The 17422-nt window shown below is 41.1% G+C and overlaps 1 protein-coding gene and 1 long non-coding RNA gene across 3 annotated transcripts; both read right to left on the bottom strand.

Moving 5' to 3' along the window:
* Window positions 1–4602: 4602 nt before the first annotated feature.
* LOC127914418 (uncharacterized) lies at window positions 4603–6083 on the bottom strand. Of its 2 annotated transcripts, XR_008088252.1 has the most exons (5): window positions 5991–6074; window positions 5663–5908; window positions 5253–5498; window positions 4925–5088; window positions 4603–4678 (listed from the first exon to the last, which is right to left on the bottom strand). It is a non-coding gene; the product is annotated as an uncharacterized LOC127914418 (long non-coding RNA). The 2 variants fall into 2 exon arrangements; XR_008088251.1 differs by having other exon boundaries at window positions 5663–6083.
* A 4663-nt stretch (window positions 6084–10746) lies between these two features.
* shfl (shiftless antiviral inhibitor of ribosomal frameshifting) lies at window positions 10747–16288 on the bottom strand. The gene is made up of 9 exons (XM_052491061.1): window positions 15911–16288; window positions 15285–15420; window positions 14594–14643; window positions 14368–14427; window positions 14003–14044; window positions 13705–13860; window positions 13358–13461; window positions 13107–13267; window positions 10747–12839 (listed from the first exon to the last, which is right to left on the bottom strand). Exons 1-9 carry the CDS (start codon window positions 15935–15937, stop codon window positions 12622–12624), a joined length of 954 nt encoding a protein of 317 aa, XP_052347021.1. The 5' UTR covers window positions 15938–16288; the 3' UTR covers window positions 10747–12621.
* Window positions 16289–17422: the final 1134 nt, after the last annotated feature.

The raw sequence follows: 17422 nt of genomic DNA, 5'->3' as shown, positions 1-17422 counted from the left end.
ATGAGTCCAATATACATTTCTCCTTTATTTCCTGATGAAACACACACAATATGTATTTTATTTGAGAAATACATAATATAGGCTATAGCCCAAAGCAGGCCAATTAATAATGCTTTCACATTTGAAAAACCTACTTTTCTGCCCCAGTCGAATCGGTTGAGGGACTCCTAAATTGGGAAATGAAATGTGTTTAATTCATTCAAATTTCTATCATTTCTATAAATTATAGCCTACAAGCTCATTTTACTATGACCCCCCAAAAAAAAAAAACCCAGACCAAATTAAAAGATATGAAAGTTGAATTGACCTGAGCTTCGCCCAATTAGTCCATGAAACTGCCGCGAGTTGGACCTCTTGATGGGGTCAGCCACTCGGAAGGCAAAGCCACTTTCCAACGGATCCCTCTGTAACAATATTGTAACAGTGAATAAGTAACATAAGCCTTCTATCAACCATTGCCATATAAGATGTCCTAAACGTGAACCCCCAAAATAATAGCTTGAACGCAGCAGGACGCTACAACATTCGCTGCTAACCAACTAGCTATGCACTTCAGAAGAGGGACGTGCGTTTTACCTGCCAGTTTTCAATCGACCAAATATCTCCATCGTCGCTGGTTGGGGTTCCCAGGGCACAGTAAACCTGCGCAAAAACAGCAACAATCAAAACCACAAACTTTAAAACGTCCATGTCGGTAAATTTGAGGAAATAGATGATAGGCAGCAGGTGTTTCTTCTGTTTGAAACAAACAGATATCTATTAATAAGCAAAGCCAAAGTTGTAACAGTCTTTATAGTGTGGTCTCTCTCGTGTGCCTGTCAATCCGTAACGCTGTGGTCAATTTATATTCCAATGTTTTTGCTCCGCCCCTCTCTCCATGTAGCATCACATGTGCATTTTTATGAGAATAAATATTGTTTTTGACATAGCTTTGTGCGCAACTGGTGAGCAAACTCACGAGTGTCTAAAACCATCTGACCTTTTCTCATGATGCATGTGATGTTTTTTTCCAACCCATTTGTTTCACATGGTGTGTTCGAATTGTTTACCTCTGGATAAATGATCATCCAATGAGGGCAAAACACTCAGAGGTGAGTACTATTGAGTTAGAACAATAAGCAATGATTTATTGAAGAAATATATATTGCAGTTGCAGTTGACTTGGTGAAAAAATGCTAATTAGATCAATGTCGGACAAATCCAACCCTCTCTAATCAATATATGTATTGAAAAAAGTTTCTTATATCTTAACAGTTCTTATTCAGTAATTTCACTCTTTCTATCTCTGTGTCAGACAGGGGAGTCATGCAACCCAAAACCCCGAGGGGGCACAAAGTATGTGAGGATGTCTGGTGGGTGGGCGGCCAGAGAAAGGCTATAAATATAAAATCATAAAGCTCATTTACAAAATATCTTTTTTTTTTTTAATTCTGCAATCTAGAGCCATAAGCATTATGCTTAATTCTATGTAAAAACAACATGGTTATTTTTCTGCATATCTAATCATACCTCTTGACCTGTCTGTATCCTACTGACTGGTGTTTTTTAAAATTTAATAAACTAAATATGTTACTTTGCATTTCTACTCAAATCTGAGTAAAATATGGAAATGAATGAGTCTTATTCAGTACATTTAGTAATTGCTTGCTTTTCTAGTCTACCAACCTTGCCAGCAGGCATGCCAGCTGAGATAGTTAGACAAGCTACTCTAACTTGATAGCCTGAAATGTCTTCTTGGTAGCTACTTATGAGGTAGGGAGATTGGGAACATATCTGGGCTAGCTAAAGCCAACTTCATAAAATTGCTACAGATGTAGGATCTTAATTCGATCACTTGAAAAATTAAAGGAGAGGCGCACATTCTAGGAGCTCAGATGCAATAATTTAATAACCAAAGTTTTAACAGACAAGCTGTCTCCACATAGTGTCAAAGGACACACACATGTGTCTGTAATCATGGCCGGGTCTGGCCTGATACCATTGGTTAATTCTCAGACATAGAAATAACATACCAAAAACATGAATGGATAGCATATGATCATAGATACAATTTGGCTACATAGGCCTACAAACATTTACAATAGCAAAATCACAATAATCACAAGAATGGCTTCAGATAAAAGTCTACGTTAAGACCGAAAGGAACAATGGTCTTTAAATTAAAGATCCAGGCAGCCTCTCGTTTTAACAATAAATTGTTGAGGTCACCCCCTCTCCTATGGAGGGTGACATGTTCGATGACGATATAAAGTAGGGATGAAATCGAGTGGTTTGCTTCCAAAAACGTAATTTGATCACCCTGTTGCAGCATAACTTTCCTGCAATGCAGGAAATGTAACACTTGTAGTGTATTTGAGGTTTAAAAAGGTTTCTGAAGTCTGTCATTTCCACTTTAAAATAACACACTTGATTTTCAATGACAAAAAAATGTATCATTCCTTACAAAAAATTGCATCAATTATAATCCACATAATATTTCCTATTGCTGCAGTATTATTTTCCTGCTGTAGTAAACTGCCTCAAATTAACATCCTACATATGTAGGCGTCTAGTAGTATTACAGAGAAACAATAACAACAAATGAAACAAAAACATGTCATGTTCTTTTTTTTTTCTTCCCCGGGACACATCTGAGGGGGCACGTGCCCCTGTGCCCCTTATGGGCATGACACCTCTGGTGGCAGATCTGCATGTAGCATGTAGGCCTACATCTTCCATGTGTTTTATGGCATGCGTCACATAGCAGGCATAGGCTAAGGTCTATGTTAATACACACATACAATACATACATTAAAATACAGGCTGGATATACACCACAAGAGCGAACAAAATAACATGCTACACATGCGTTGGTTATATCATCCCTCTAATGATAGATGGACCAATTCCAGGCTGAAGTACAGGTGCTATTGGATGTGTGTGACAAGAGTGGTTCAATCAGCACATAGCCATGCGTTTCGCATTCAATATCCCAGCCAGTCACAAAGGTTCCTAATATCCTCATTGTCTTTTTGGACATTGGGGTCAACTCTAGGGATGAATCTGTAAAATGAGATTGTTGCTCTATCCAGCTCAATCCTACCCAGGCCACAGAGGTTGTTTCAGTGAAATGGCAGGTCTCACTGAGTAGGCAGTCAATCTCAGGCATGTTGCTGCCTCATGTCTAGAGGTGTGAATATGTGCCAGGAAGATCAGGCTGGCTGGGAAGTTAAGTTAACTTAGCGTCTTTGACGGGATTCACTTTTTTTAATATGATTGATAAAAAACAAAAAAAGTATATGTAATAAAATGAATGTATCATTGAAGTAGAATGATTGATACAGGTGAGAGGTTATATAGAACCTGCCAGAATTACATGATATAAATGCCTGTAATCAAGCTGTATTGAAAATCAGACCCATTTGAAAATCATTCTCCATTGAAGTCATAAGGGTCAGTATCAATGGACATTGTGGACGTCATCAGGAGATAATGACATATTTCTGGAAGATAAAAAACTGAAATAAATGTTTAGTCTAGTCATCTTTATTTTGTGTTTTACAGTCCTGTTTCAGCCATATATACAACTGAAACAACATTTTGGTAACATAGCTGTGTTGTGTTAATCATGTCTAGCACAGCTCAAGAGATCAGCCAAATTAGATGGAGACATAGCAGCCAAGTTGTTGAGTAGTTTTCTCCCAGCTATCTGACCTTTCAGAATCATAAAACACACAACATTCTGCCCATCGATGCGCGCACATCATTTTTGCGACGTTGTCAGGCAACCCATCTACGAAGAGCAATAAATAGCAATAAAGAATGTTAGTCTTCAAGTTTTCAACATCTGGCATCAACTTGAAAGCATTTTTATTAGTTATTGTAATTCATTCGGAAATTAGCCTGCTAATTTGGATTGTTACGCAACCCTACACACATATGCTACATCGTATAACTCTGAGGGTATTAATGAGCAAAAATGTGTTCCTAGAATTGGACCTCGTTGAAAAGTCATCCCACCTGGGCGATACATGTCAGCCATTTCTATTACAGGTACCGAGGAATGCATAGGTTAGATTGACTTCAAGCCAATTAGGATGATAATTTATGCCAGTTCCTTCTCAACACTTCTGCCTTCAGTCTGGAATGTCACACTGCCAACTAAAACGCTCCTGAGGGAGAGCATGATTAGTCCCTAGTGTTGTCTCTCTTGTTCCACCGATCAAATCAAATGAAATCAAGCATTTCAGACATGGAATGCAACGCAATGTGCTTTACAGGAAAAAATAATGAATAACCTACGAAAATAAAAGCTGAAGTATTTACTACACAACAAACGTCAGATAAACCAACACAGTTTGGGCCCTCCTCAGGTTCTTTGGGAAGCTATTCCAGAGGCTGGGGGTATAATAACTAAAAGCTGCCTCTCCATGCCTCTTGGCCGTAAGCTTTAGGACAGTTAAAAGGACAGTGTCAGAGGACCTGAGGGACCTACTGGGTACATAACTTAATAGCATGTCTGACATGCATTGGGGTGCACAATTGTGGATTGAGTTAAAAACCCAGAGAAGAATCTTAAAATGAATTCTAAAACTCACAGGCAGCCAGTACAGAGACCTTTAAACCGGTGTAATGTGTGCTCTCTGGTCTTGGTCAGTACCCATGCTGCAGCATTCTGTATGTTTTACAGTACAGAGACCTTTAAACCGGTGTAATGTGTGCTCTCTGGTCTTGGTCAGTACCCACGCTGCAGCATTCTGTATGTTTTACAGTACAGAGACCTTTAAACCGGTGTAATGTGTGCTCTCTGGTCTTGGTCAGTACCCATGCTGCAGCATTCTGTATGTTTTACAGTACAGATACCTTTAAACCGGTGTAATGTGTGCTCTCTGGTCTTGGTCAGTACCCATGCTGCAACATTCTGTATGTTTTACAGTACAGAGACCTTTAAACCGGTGTAATGTGTGCTCTCTGGTCTTGGTCAGTACCCATGCTGCAGCATTCTGTATGTTTTACAGTACAGAGACCTTTAAACCGGTGTAATGTGTGCTCTCTGGTCTTGGTCAGTACCCATGCTGCAGCATTCTGTATGTTTTACAGTACAGAGACCTTTAAACCGGTGTAATGTGTGCTCTCTGGTCTTGGTCAGTACCCACGCTGCAGCATTCTGTATGTTTTACAGTACAGAGACCTTTAAACTGGTGTAATGTGTGCTCTCTGGTCTTGGTCAGTACCCATGCTGCAGCATTCTGTATGTGTTACAGTACAGAGACCTTTAAACTGGTGTAATGTGTGCTCTCTGGTCTTGGTCAGTACCCATGCTGCAGCATTCTGTATGTTTTACAGTACAGAGACCTTTAAACTGGTGTAATGTGTGCTCTCTGGTCTTGGTCAGTACCCGTGCTGCAGCATTCTGTATGTTTTACAGTACAGAGACCTTTAAACCGGTGTAATGTGTGCTCTCTGGTCTTGGTCAGTACCCATGCTGCAGCATTCTGTATGTTTTACAGTACAGAGACCTTAAAACCGGTGTAATGTGTGCTCTCTGGTCTTGGTCAGTACCCGTGCTGCAGCATTCTGTATGTTTTACAGTACAGAGACCTTTAAACTGGTGTAATGTGTGCTCTCTGGTCTTGGTCAGTACCCGTGCTGCAGCATTCTGTATGTTTTACAGTACAGAGACCTTTAAACCGGTGTAATGTGTGCTCTCTGGTCTTGGTCAGTACCCATGCTGCAGCATTCTGTATGTTTTACAGTACAGAGACCTTTAAACCGGTGTAATGTGTGCTCTCTGGTCTTGGTCAGTACCCATGCTGCAGCATTCTGTATGTTTTACAGTACAGAGACCTTTAAACCGGTGTAATGTGTGCTCTCTGGTCTTGGTCAGTACCCATGCTGCAGCATTCTGTATGTTTTACAGTACAGAGACCTTTAAACTGGTGTAATGTGTGCTCTCTGGTCTTGGTCAGTACCCATGCTGCAGCATTCTGTATGTTTTACAGTACAGAGACCTTTAAACCGGTGTAATGTGTGCTCTCTGGTCTTGGTCAGTACCCATGCTGCAGCATTCTGTATGTTTTACAGTACAGAGACCTTTAAACCGGTGTAATGCCTGCTCTCAGTCTGGTCTTGGTCAGTACCCATGCTGCAGCATTCTGTATGTTTTGCAGTTGACAAATGGCTTTTTTGGGGTAGACCAGACAGGAGAACATTACAGCAGTCAAGCCTGCTTGTAATAAAAGTATGGATGATTCTCTCTGTATCAGCCTGAGAGAGAAACGGCCGCAACTTGGCAATGTTCCTCAGGTGGTAAAAAGCTTTTTTGGTCACATTCCTAACGTGTGATTTGATATTTTGTTCAGAATCTAAAGTAAAACCTAGGTTTTTTTATCTTTTGTTTTATCTTTATTGCCTGTGAATTCAAATGTGCAACTAGATTCTCTCTCTGTGCTTTGGCTCCAACAATAAGTACCCCAGCTGGAGGACGTTGTGAGCCATCTAAGTATTTAAATCACTAATACGGCCTAATAATTTATCTGTGGAGCTCTGGTGACACAGAAATGTAAAGTAGTGTATTGTCTGCGTAGCAGTGAAAATCAATGCTTTGCTTACTGATGCTTACTGATAACGCTGCCAAGGTGTAACATATATATAAACTGAACCGTAAAGGACCCAAAATCTAACTTTGTGGGACGCCACATGTGGTTTGTGTTTCATGAGTTATGTTCACCAAGGGTGACAAAAAAGTCCCGACCGGTTAAATCAGTCCCAAACCAATTGATAAGTGGACCAATGTCTTTCACATAGCTCTCTGGACCATGTCAATAATACAGTTAACCAGTCCACCGTCAACTATCAAGGTATTAATTTTATGTTAACAAAACATTCAATTTGATTGGTAATCATCTTTGTTTGTGCTTTTAGCATAACTCTCCCAGATGCCGACATTTCATCAAGGCACACATCTACAGAAGGGAACATTTAGTTGAGGTGAGACATTTCTCTCTGACACTTTGTGGTGATTGAAAGTAGTCAGACCTCTCTGGCCTTGTTTAGGCGTGGAGTGATGGGGGAAGGGTCAGAGGATGCAGAGAGATGAGATGAGTTAGACCAGACTAGACCAAGGCTGATTTGAGGATGTGATCTAAGGAGGGTCCTCAGATGATCTGAGTGTCCTGATGAGAAACACTGTAACTGCTCTACAAACGGACAGGGAGTTTTGTTTGACTGCTTCTGTCCATCTGAATTCTAGACTAAAAGGAACGACAATGCCATCATGGCACTGCTCATAACCGTCTCTACAGAAATGTGTCTACAAATATTCTGTCTAGCAAGGGTAATACTGGTGCTATCAGGAGGCGAAATAAACGCACACCTGTTTAGGTGATGGCTGGCAGAGTAGAACACTTGAAAAAGAAAAGGAGAGCCGCACTGGATGCAATCATTTTATAACCTAATAACCAACATTTCGACAGACAAGCTGTCTTCATCAGGGTATAGTCCTGGTGCTATATCATATTTATGCACATATAGTACCAGTCAAAAAAGTTTAGACACGCCTACTCATTAAAGGGTTATGCTTTATTTTTAATGTAAAATAATGTTGAAGACATCGAAACTATGCAATAACAAATATGGAATAATGTAGTAAAGAAAGCTTACTCCAATGAGTATATCATTCATATGACTGGGCATTTCCCTCAATGATGGATTGACTCAATAATTTGCCTGAGAGACCAACATGTGTCTTTGAGGCATGTTTCCTCGACTGATCGGAAAGCAGTTAAACTCAAATCAAACATCAGTCAGTTAGCTGGTGTGTTGTCGTATGGTACACACTCGCTCTCCACTGCAACGCGTGTGTGTAACAGATGGGCTAGATCTCACTACCTGCCAGACTGAGCTGTGAGGTACACCCACACCCTGTTAGGAAATTGTCTTTTAAAGAGCGAGTCACTGAGAGGCATCCACCTTAATCTCCTCTCCACACCACTAGCTACTGTGTGGTAAACTACTGACGCACTGTGGGCTTTATAATCAAGTCAACTCCTTTTCACTAAACTATAACTGTCACATCGGACGATAAGCAGTGTTAAATCACACATGGAATGGCTCAATGAATGAGTTGTGTATTCAATGCTCAGCAGGATCCTGCTATTTAATCTTCTTTTTATTATATGAAGATATCAGGGTAACACATACTGTGATGCCATTGAAATTAAAATAATAACGATATAACTATGTTATTTTATAGATCCTTTATAAATCAGCAATAAACTTTTGCTCCTTCTTCAGGGAAAAGATAACCTTGTAAATAGATTCATCCCTGAGGCATTTCCAAGCTCCTAACTGCTTTCCATATGCTTCAATTTGGCAAATAAATATTATTTCCCAGGGGCAAAGACTATGTACAGCGGGTCTGAAATGATTGACACCCTTGATGAAGATGAGCAATAATGACTGTATAAAATAAATCATTCAAATACTGAGCTATATTGTATGCTCAAAAAAAGTGGGAAATTATAACATTTTATATTAATACAATTGCTAAAAAAAAATAGATTTAGCTTAACAAGTAATACCTTTTTTCTCAAAAAGGCAGGGGTCCAAATTATTGACACCCCTAAAGATTCGTAAAAATTAAGTAGTCAAAAGTTTCGTATTTGTTCCCATATTCCTAGCAAACAATGAATACATCACGCTTTTGACTCTACGAACTTGTTGGATCCATTTGCAGTTTGTTTTGGTTGTGTTTCAGATTATTTTGTGCCCAATAGAAATGAATGGTAATTAATGTATTGTGTCCGAAAATCCTGAATGACTACTGGTTTTATTGGTTTATTAGGATCCCCATTAGCTTTTGCCGAAGCAGCAGCTCCTCTTCCTGGGGTCCACACAAAAACATAGAACACGACAAGTAACAAAACACGGATACACTGATAGACAAGAACCGTCACACAAATGTAAAATACAACGATATACAAACAATACAACTAAAGAATGTGTGTATATTTTTTTTATTTTACCTTTATTTAACTAGGCAAGTCAGTTAAGAACAAATTCTTATTTACAATGACGGCCTACACCGGCCAAACCCGGACGACACTGGGCCAATTGTGCGCCTCCAAATGGGACTCCCAATCACGGCCGGTTGTGATACAGCATGGAATCGAACCAAGGTGCCTGGAGCGACGCCTCGAGCACTGAAATGCAGTGCCTTAGACTGTGTTAGAGTGTGTCAGTGTGTGTCATTTCACAGTCCCTATTGTGCCATGAGATGTTGTTTTATAAAACATTTTTAGGTCATGTTGATGTTTGCTTGATTAATTGGAGATAGAAGGGAGTTCCATGCGATCGTGGCTCTGTATAATACTGTGGCGAGTCTCCTGTCTTGTGGAGTATGTATGGGTGTCTGAGATGTATGCTATATGATTATACAGACGATCTGGAATTTTCATCAAAGTAATATTTCTCATAAAAACTACAAGAGAATACTTGAATCTCTCTTTAACTCTCAACAAGGAAACATTGGCATGCATGTTGTTGATGTTATGCAGTTACTGTGCATTCGGAAAGTATTCAGACCCCTTCCCCTTTTCCACATTTTGTTAAGTTATAGCCTCATTCTAAAATTGATTTAACAACAACAAAAAAATCCTTATCAATCTCCACACAATACCCTATAATGACAAAGCGAAAACAGGTTTTTAGAAATTGTTGCAAGTTAGTTATTAAAAATAAAAAACAGAAATACCTTATTTACATAAGTATTCAGACCCTTTGCTATGAGACACGAAATTGAGCTCAGGTGCATCCTGTTTCCATTGATCATCCTTGAGATGTTTAGAAAACTTGATTGGAGTACACCTGTGGTAAATTCAATTGATTGGACATGATTTGGTACCACAGTTAATAGTGCATGTCAGAGCAAAACCAAGTCATGTGGTCAAAGGAATTGTCTGAAGAGCTCCAAGACAGAATTGTGCCGAGGCACAGATCAGGGGAAGGGTACCAAAACATTTCTGCAGCATTGAAGGTCCCCAAGAACACAGTGGCCTCCATCCTTTTTAAATTGAAGACGTTTAGAACCACCAAGACTCTTCCCAGAGCTGAGAGACTAGTCAGGATGAGGGAAAGATGAATGGAGCAAAGTACAGAGAGATCTTTGATGAAAACCTGCTCTAGAGTACTCAGGACCTCAGACTCGGGCGAAGGTTCACCTTCAAACAGGATATCGACCCTAAGCACACAGCCAAGACAATGCAGGAGTGGCTTCGGGATAAGTCTCTGAATGTCCTTGAGTGGCCCAGCCAGAGCCCGGACTTGAACCAGATTGAACATCTCTGAAGAGACCTGAAAATATCTGTGCAGCGACATTCCCCATCCAACCTGACAGCGCTTGAGAAGATCTGCAGAGAAGAATTGAAGAAACTCCCCAAATACTGGTGTGCCAAGCTTGTAGTGTCATACCCAAGAAGAATCGAGGCTGTAATAGCTGCCAAAAGGTGCTTAAACAAAGTACTGAGTAAAGGGTCTGAATACTTATGTACATGTGATATTTCAGTTTTGTATTTTTTATAAATTAGAAAAAGTGTCTAATAACCTGTTTTTGCTTTTTCATTACGGGGTACTGTATGTCAAGGGGTCTGAATACTTTCCGAATGCACTGTAAGGGCAAGGCGTGCTGCTGTTTTCAAACAGCTGCAGATTTGCTAGGTTTTTCCCCGCTTCACAAAAACTTAGTCAATATGATAATTGACCATCCAATGATAATTCAAATCAAATCAAAGTTTATTTGTCACATGCACTGAATACAACAGGTGTACAGTAGTAGACCTTACAGTGAAATACTTACTTACAGGCTCTAACCAGTAGTACAAAAAAGGTATTAGGTGAACAATAGGTAGGTAAAGAAATAAAACAACAGTAAAAAGACAGGCTATATACAGTAGCGAGGCTATAAAAGTAGAGAGGCTACATACAGACACCGGTTGGTCAGGCTGATTGAGGTAGTATGTACATGTAGACCATCCAATGTTATACCTTTAGTCCCTCTGTAACTTTCTCCCTCATCATTATTTACGATTCATTACCCGCAATCAAGGTAGCACCCACATTAATGTATAGGTGTTTAGAAACATTATATTCTTATTTACAATAAAAGTGATTCCAAAAAGACACAATACATGATTTACCATTCATTTCTATTGGTCACAAAATGATCTGAAACACAACTTAAACGAACTGCAAATGCATCCAAAAAGTTTGTCGTAACAAGCTTGATGTAGTCATTGTGTGCTAGGGACATGGGACCAAATACAACACTTTTGACTATTTTATTTATTAGAATCTTTAGGGATGTCAATCATTTTGACCACTTCCCTTTTGAGAGAGAAAAAATATTACTTTTTAAATAACATCTCTTTCTCTGAGGAATGGTATTATTAGTTTAAAATAATAATTTCACCATTTTTTGCACATACAATATAGCTCAGTATTTGAATTATTTAGTTAATAGACTCAATATTGCTTATCTTTATCAATAACTTTGAACCCTACTTTAAATGTTTTTCTCAGGTTATTCTTAAACAAACAGAATAAATTATGCTTTATTGGTGTACAGGTATCTTCTAAATGATTTACAGTGATATATTAAAATCCACGGTGGCATGTCTGTGATTTTTCTCCTAAAAATTGTGAAAGAATCCAGCCACCCATATCATAGACTGTTCTCTCTGCTACCGCACGGCGAGCGGCACCAGAGCGCCAAGTCTAGGTCCAAAAGGCTCCTTAAAAGCTTCTATCCCCAAGCCACAAGACTCCTGAACATCTAATCAAAATGGCTACCCGGACTATTTACATTGACCCCCCTTTATTTTTACACTGCTTACTCCCTGCTTATTATCTATGCATAGTCACTTTACCCCTATCTACATGTACATATTACCTCAATTAACCTGTACCCCGCACATTGACTCGGTACCGGGAACCCCTATATATAGCCTCGTTATTGTTATTTTATTGTGTTACGTTTTTGAATATTTTCTTACTTTTTAAAAAACTCTACATTGCTGGTTAAGGGCTTGTAAGTAAGCGTTTCACCTGTTGTATTCGGTGCATGTGACAAATACAATTTGATTTGAACCCGAGTCGTATTGAAAATCAATAATAGTTGGGGGGCAAAATGCATTATTTGTGTTTCATAATATATTCTTGTTCAAGTTGATATGACAAATCTATTTGAACACACATATCACTAGAAAGCTAACTCCTGAATAGGTAACCAAAAGTAAAGTCAGGATTATGGGCAGAAGCCAGTGCGGTCAATCTCCCCTTATCATTCACACATTAACAAAGCAGCAGCAACAACACGTGGCAACACTTCAAGAAGCATAAACAAAGACAAAAGCAAAACATGAAACTAGTTATATCATCTCACTTATATCATCTGACTGTTGTGAGTATTGAGCTGTATTTTCATGGTTTTTAAAATGAAAGGAAAGTAGAACCAATACTATGTCGGTAGGCCTATGAGATGCCATCCTTACACTGAATGTGAACCTAAGGTAAGCGTTGGAAGCACCATTGGGGAAGCATGGAAGCTGCTCACGACTGTTGGTCACTGGTAACATCAGTGCTGCTCTAGCTGCTGCTGCTACCACTACGGTTGTCCTCTTCACTCTCCTCTCTGATGTCATCCATGATGAGGTCGTACAGGTTCTCCAGGCTTCCTTGGCTCAGGCAGGTGTTGACGGTGGAGCCGGAGCTGATGTGGACGGAGCTGGGATTGACCACACGAGGCTTCCTGTTCCTCTGGCGACTGCGGGGGTGGACACACTCTGTCCCAGGAACATGGGGCTCTGGCATGGAAGTACAAGGCCAGTTAGTTGGCTGGAGCCAGCAGCCAGACAGACATGTAAAAGGCCGCCATCTGGGGGTACTTGCTTGTAGTAACACACTCTACAAACCACAGTACATTGCACTGTCCAGCAATCCTGTGCGTGTGTGTGTGTGTGTGTGTGTGTGTGTGTGTGTGTGTGTGTGTGTGTGTGTGTGTGTGTGTGTGTGTGTGTGTGTGTGTGTGTGTGTGTGTGTGTGTGTGTGTGTGTGTGTGTGTGTAGTTTAACCTTGTCTGTTGTAACAGTCCTCAGCGAGGCAGCTGTGTGGGATAGGTTTTCTGGGTCCTGCTCCTCGTACCCCTCCCTTGCGTGGAGGAAGAATCTCTGTTGGGATCACCAGAGTTCGGCAGGAGTAGCAGGGGGAGCCCAAATCCATCCTCCCAAAGCCCCTGATGGACAAATCAAACCAAGTGCATTGAGATTAATTCACATGTATAATGTCTTATAATCACACATGTACAGGACGCTCCAGTTTTTACCTGAAGGAGCGTGTGCATTTGGTGCAGCAGAACTCTCCAATACCCCACATTTTGTCATAAGGGACAGGGTCATATTTCTTCTTGCACAGGTGACAGCGAGATACCTAGGAGAGATGACAGTCAGTGGAGTCCCCAGTTAGTAGATGAACTGGCCATGTGAAATACACATTCTAAGACAAAGTAACAAGAACACAGTTACAGACACAGGCATGGAGAAATACTTTTGAACTATTGTGCATGGGTTTGGCATATCAAACAGAGTGTTCCAATGTGTGAAGACCACGGTGAATACCAGGTGGGTACACACACACACACACACACAGGATTGCGTGGAGGAAGAGCATTACCCTCTTCCTCTGGGGTACCCGACGCCACCAGTCCTTGTCACAGGTCTGGCAGGCAAACTGGTGCAGGACAGAGGGGGTGAGGTGGCGCTGGGCATTATCAAACATTCTCTTGTTCTTCTCAGTGAGAGGCAGGACCCGCAGACGCTCTCCCAGCTCCTGAAGACTCAACACACACGAGCCGCACACGTAAAGGCAGGGACGCACTCATGTGCACACACACCTTTCAGTTAGCCATCCACTTAACCCTTAATCTCTTTCCCTGCCAGTAAAGTCGGAAAATAGCCCGTGGATGACTGACCTTGATATCATTATCGTGTTCAGGCTGTCTGCTACCTCGGGGCTGTAGGGAAGACAATGTAAGTCATAGAATTAGAAATATTCAAGGCAACCAATTTACCAACCTGATCATCAGATTGGATATAGGACCACTGTAATATGATAGGAGTTTTATTCCCTCTTTCAGCCCTTGAACAGTGTTGTTATAATGGCTCACAAATCTATTCCCAATGTGTTATTACCCATTACCAATATGGTTATGGAATATGTAACTTCAAAATCAACAGAGATTATGCTGAAATGCCTGATATCCAGATGTCTACTGATGAACATTGATTCTTTAACCCAATGAAAGAGGGACTAACTGACACTGTGACTGTGTTGTACCTGTTGTGCAGGAGGGACCTGAGGTTCCCTGTCCTCAGCTGTGAGTCTCTGCACCACATTCTGAAAGAGAGAGAGGTGGGTCAAGGGTCAGGGTACAACTGAACTATCATGTTTATGACCACAAAGACCACATGTTCAAAGAAGTACAGACCCGCCTGGATACACCCCTAAGCCAAAGAGACACACACAAAGCGACAGAGAATAGTATGGCATTTATTAATGTAACCTTGACAGCCTGATCCGTCTGTAAGCATTTTCTGTCCTCATCATCCAGCTCTGCACGGCAAGAGTAGAGAAAGAGGAAGAGTCAGAGATTAGATTGTCCACATGGCCAACCCTTTAACGCAAATCAAATGGGTCTGGTTGTTAAACCCCCAGAGACCATGTCTGAAGAGAGAGGTTAAAGAGGCCATCAGCAGCTGAAACAATAACAGTCTTCCTCGCCCCTGGCTCTGTCAAAAACTTTTAAATGTATACGCAGAGCTATGGATGCAAGGACTGACCATCCATGATATAAAAATGATCGTTTTAACCATGTTTTGAAGATATATGGTGTTTATTTTATTTTATTGACTTTGCTTACAAACAATGGAGTAAAACAAGCTTATATTTTGGGTTCTGATGGTTGACGACAGTTGAACTAAGCTCACGAGGCATTTATAAGTTATATTCTTCAAGAATCAATGGGCACATATCATAAATGCATAAGTCCAACAAACTGCAGATTGCCCCTTTAAAGGATAGTTTCGAGGACAGATGAATCCTAGTTCTGTTCCTGGACTAAAGGGCACATTTAACGGAGGATCCCCTTTGAACAAGCTTTTTAGTACAGGACCCGGTGTCTTGGAACACCCTCCATAGGGGTTTCCTATGGTGGTATGACTGGGGTTTGCATTTACTGTGAACCATTTCTTTACCGTTGCCTTTCTTCAGTATAACTGCCCAGGTGACCATTTGATGGTTGTTGGCATAGCGTCTCATCAGTAAGGTTGCCTTTTCCACCGCTATCTTTCCATGGAATGTCTCCCTGAACCGCCTGACACTTTTCTCCAGCTGAGTTAACAGACAAATAAGAAAAGGACAATAAGAATCTAAAATAAACAGGCTGGTCTAAATCGTGTTGTGAATAAAATAGAGGATCGGGCACATTCAACATGAAGATCGACAGAACCTTGCAACAAATGCAAATGCAGCCTAAGGGCATGGTTTATTCAAAAACAGATCACAACACAGCGCACAATGAAACACACTGCTCTTGCTCTGTCCTCTCTAACCACATAGGCCTACTTATAAAGTGTAATAACTCAATAGTGTTTGATGACGTTATTTAGGTTTAGTCTAAACGTATGAGAAATGTGATTAGTGTGATTAAAAATGTGATTTAAAAAAACATAATTCTTATCCAACGTTAAAAGTTTCACATCGACCATAACACAAATTAAACATTGGATCCGTCGGACTACAATACAAACAAGAAAGGCGCATACAAATGGACCATATAAAACCAAATGGCCAAATGAAAACTAAGTTTACCGTATCCTACCTCAAATTCATCTTGCAGAGAACTCATTTTGTTATCGTCTAGGCTTTTTCTATCCTTGTATGTCGTTCTATGGCAACATATTTTGCAACAATCGATCTATTTCCATGTAGCGCTGCAGTTGCAGTGTTGACTAACGTTAACAACTTTCACTTTGATAAGATGCCGCGTTCAAAAGCACTGGGAACTTGGAACAATACGATGCCAAATCATTACGCCAGGGATCTTTAGGGCGAAAAGTCGGAGGTCGAGAAAGAGGCCTGAGTTCCCGAGTTGAAATTCCGAGTTGGGTGACCGTTCAAATCAAATTTCCCTGTCGGAGCTCGTTTTTTGTGCGAATTCCCATTTTTTTTGAATGCGCTGAAGTCGGAGTTCCCAGTTCCCAGTTCCCAGTTGTTCTGAACGTATCATTAGACTGGTCATACGCACCACGCGTCCACACACGCCCACGCACGCTACACACCGTAAAAACCAACACACACCAACCAATGAGCACACAACCAGCCCCCGCTACTTCTTCTTCTTATTATTTGGTATCATGGCGTTTGCACATTTTGTTTGTGCATTTCGCCACCTACTGTGCGGTAGTGTATGTTCAATCACGTTATACAAAAATAAAAAGTGCCCCCAAAAAAATACACTGCTCAAAAAAATAAAGGGAACACTAAAATAACACATCCTAGATCTGAATGAATGAAATATTCTTATTAAATAGTTTTTTCTTTACATAGTTGAATGTGCTGACAACAAAATCACACAAAAAGTATCAATGGAAATCAAATGTATCAACCCACGGAGGTCTGGATTTGGAGTCACACTCAAAATTAAAATGGAAAACCACACTACAGGCTGATCCAACTTTGATGTAATGTCCTTAAAACAAGTCAAAATGTGTCTCAGTAGTGTGTGTGTCCTCCACGTGCCTGTATGACCTCCCTACAATGCCCGGGCATGCTCCTGATGAGGTGGCGGGTGATCTCCTGAGGGATCTCCTTCCAGACCTGGACTAAAGCATCCGCCAACTCCTGGACAGTCTGTGGTGCAACGTGGCTTTGATGGATGGAGCGAGACATGATGTCCCAGATGTGCTCAATTGGATTCAGGTCTGGGGAACGGGCGGGCCAGTCCATAGCATCAATGCCTTCCTCTTGCAGGAACTGCTGACACACTCCAGCCACATGAGGTCGAGCATTGTCTTGCATTAGGAGGAACCCAGGGCCAACCGCACCAGCATATGGTCTCACAAGGGGTCTGAGGATCTCATCTCGGTACCTAATGGCAGTCAGGCTACCTCTGGAGAGCACATGGAGGGCTGTGTGGCCCCCCAAAGAAATGCCACCATCACACCTGGAGATCATTTTGCAGGGCTCTGGCAGTGCTCCTCCTGCTCCTCCTTGCACAAAGGCGGAGGTAGCGGTCCTGCTGCTGGGTTGTTACCCTCCTACCACCTCCTCCACGTCTCCGGATATACTGGCCTGTCTCCTGGTAGCGCCTCCATGCTCTGGACACTACGCC

This window comes from Oncorhynchus keta, chromosome 32, assembly GCF_023373465.1.
Source record: "Oncorhynchus keta strain PuntledgeMale-10-30-2019 chromosome 32, Oket_V2, whole genome shotgun sequence".
Lineage (NCBI taxonomy): Eukaryota > Metazoa > Chordata > Actinopteri > Salmoniformes > Salmonidae > Oncorhynchus > Oncorhynchus keta.
This window is presented reverse-complemented; position numbering and strand designations above follow the sequence as displayed.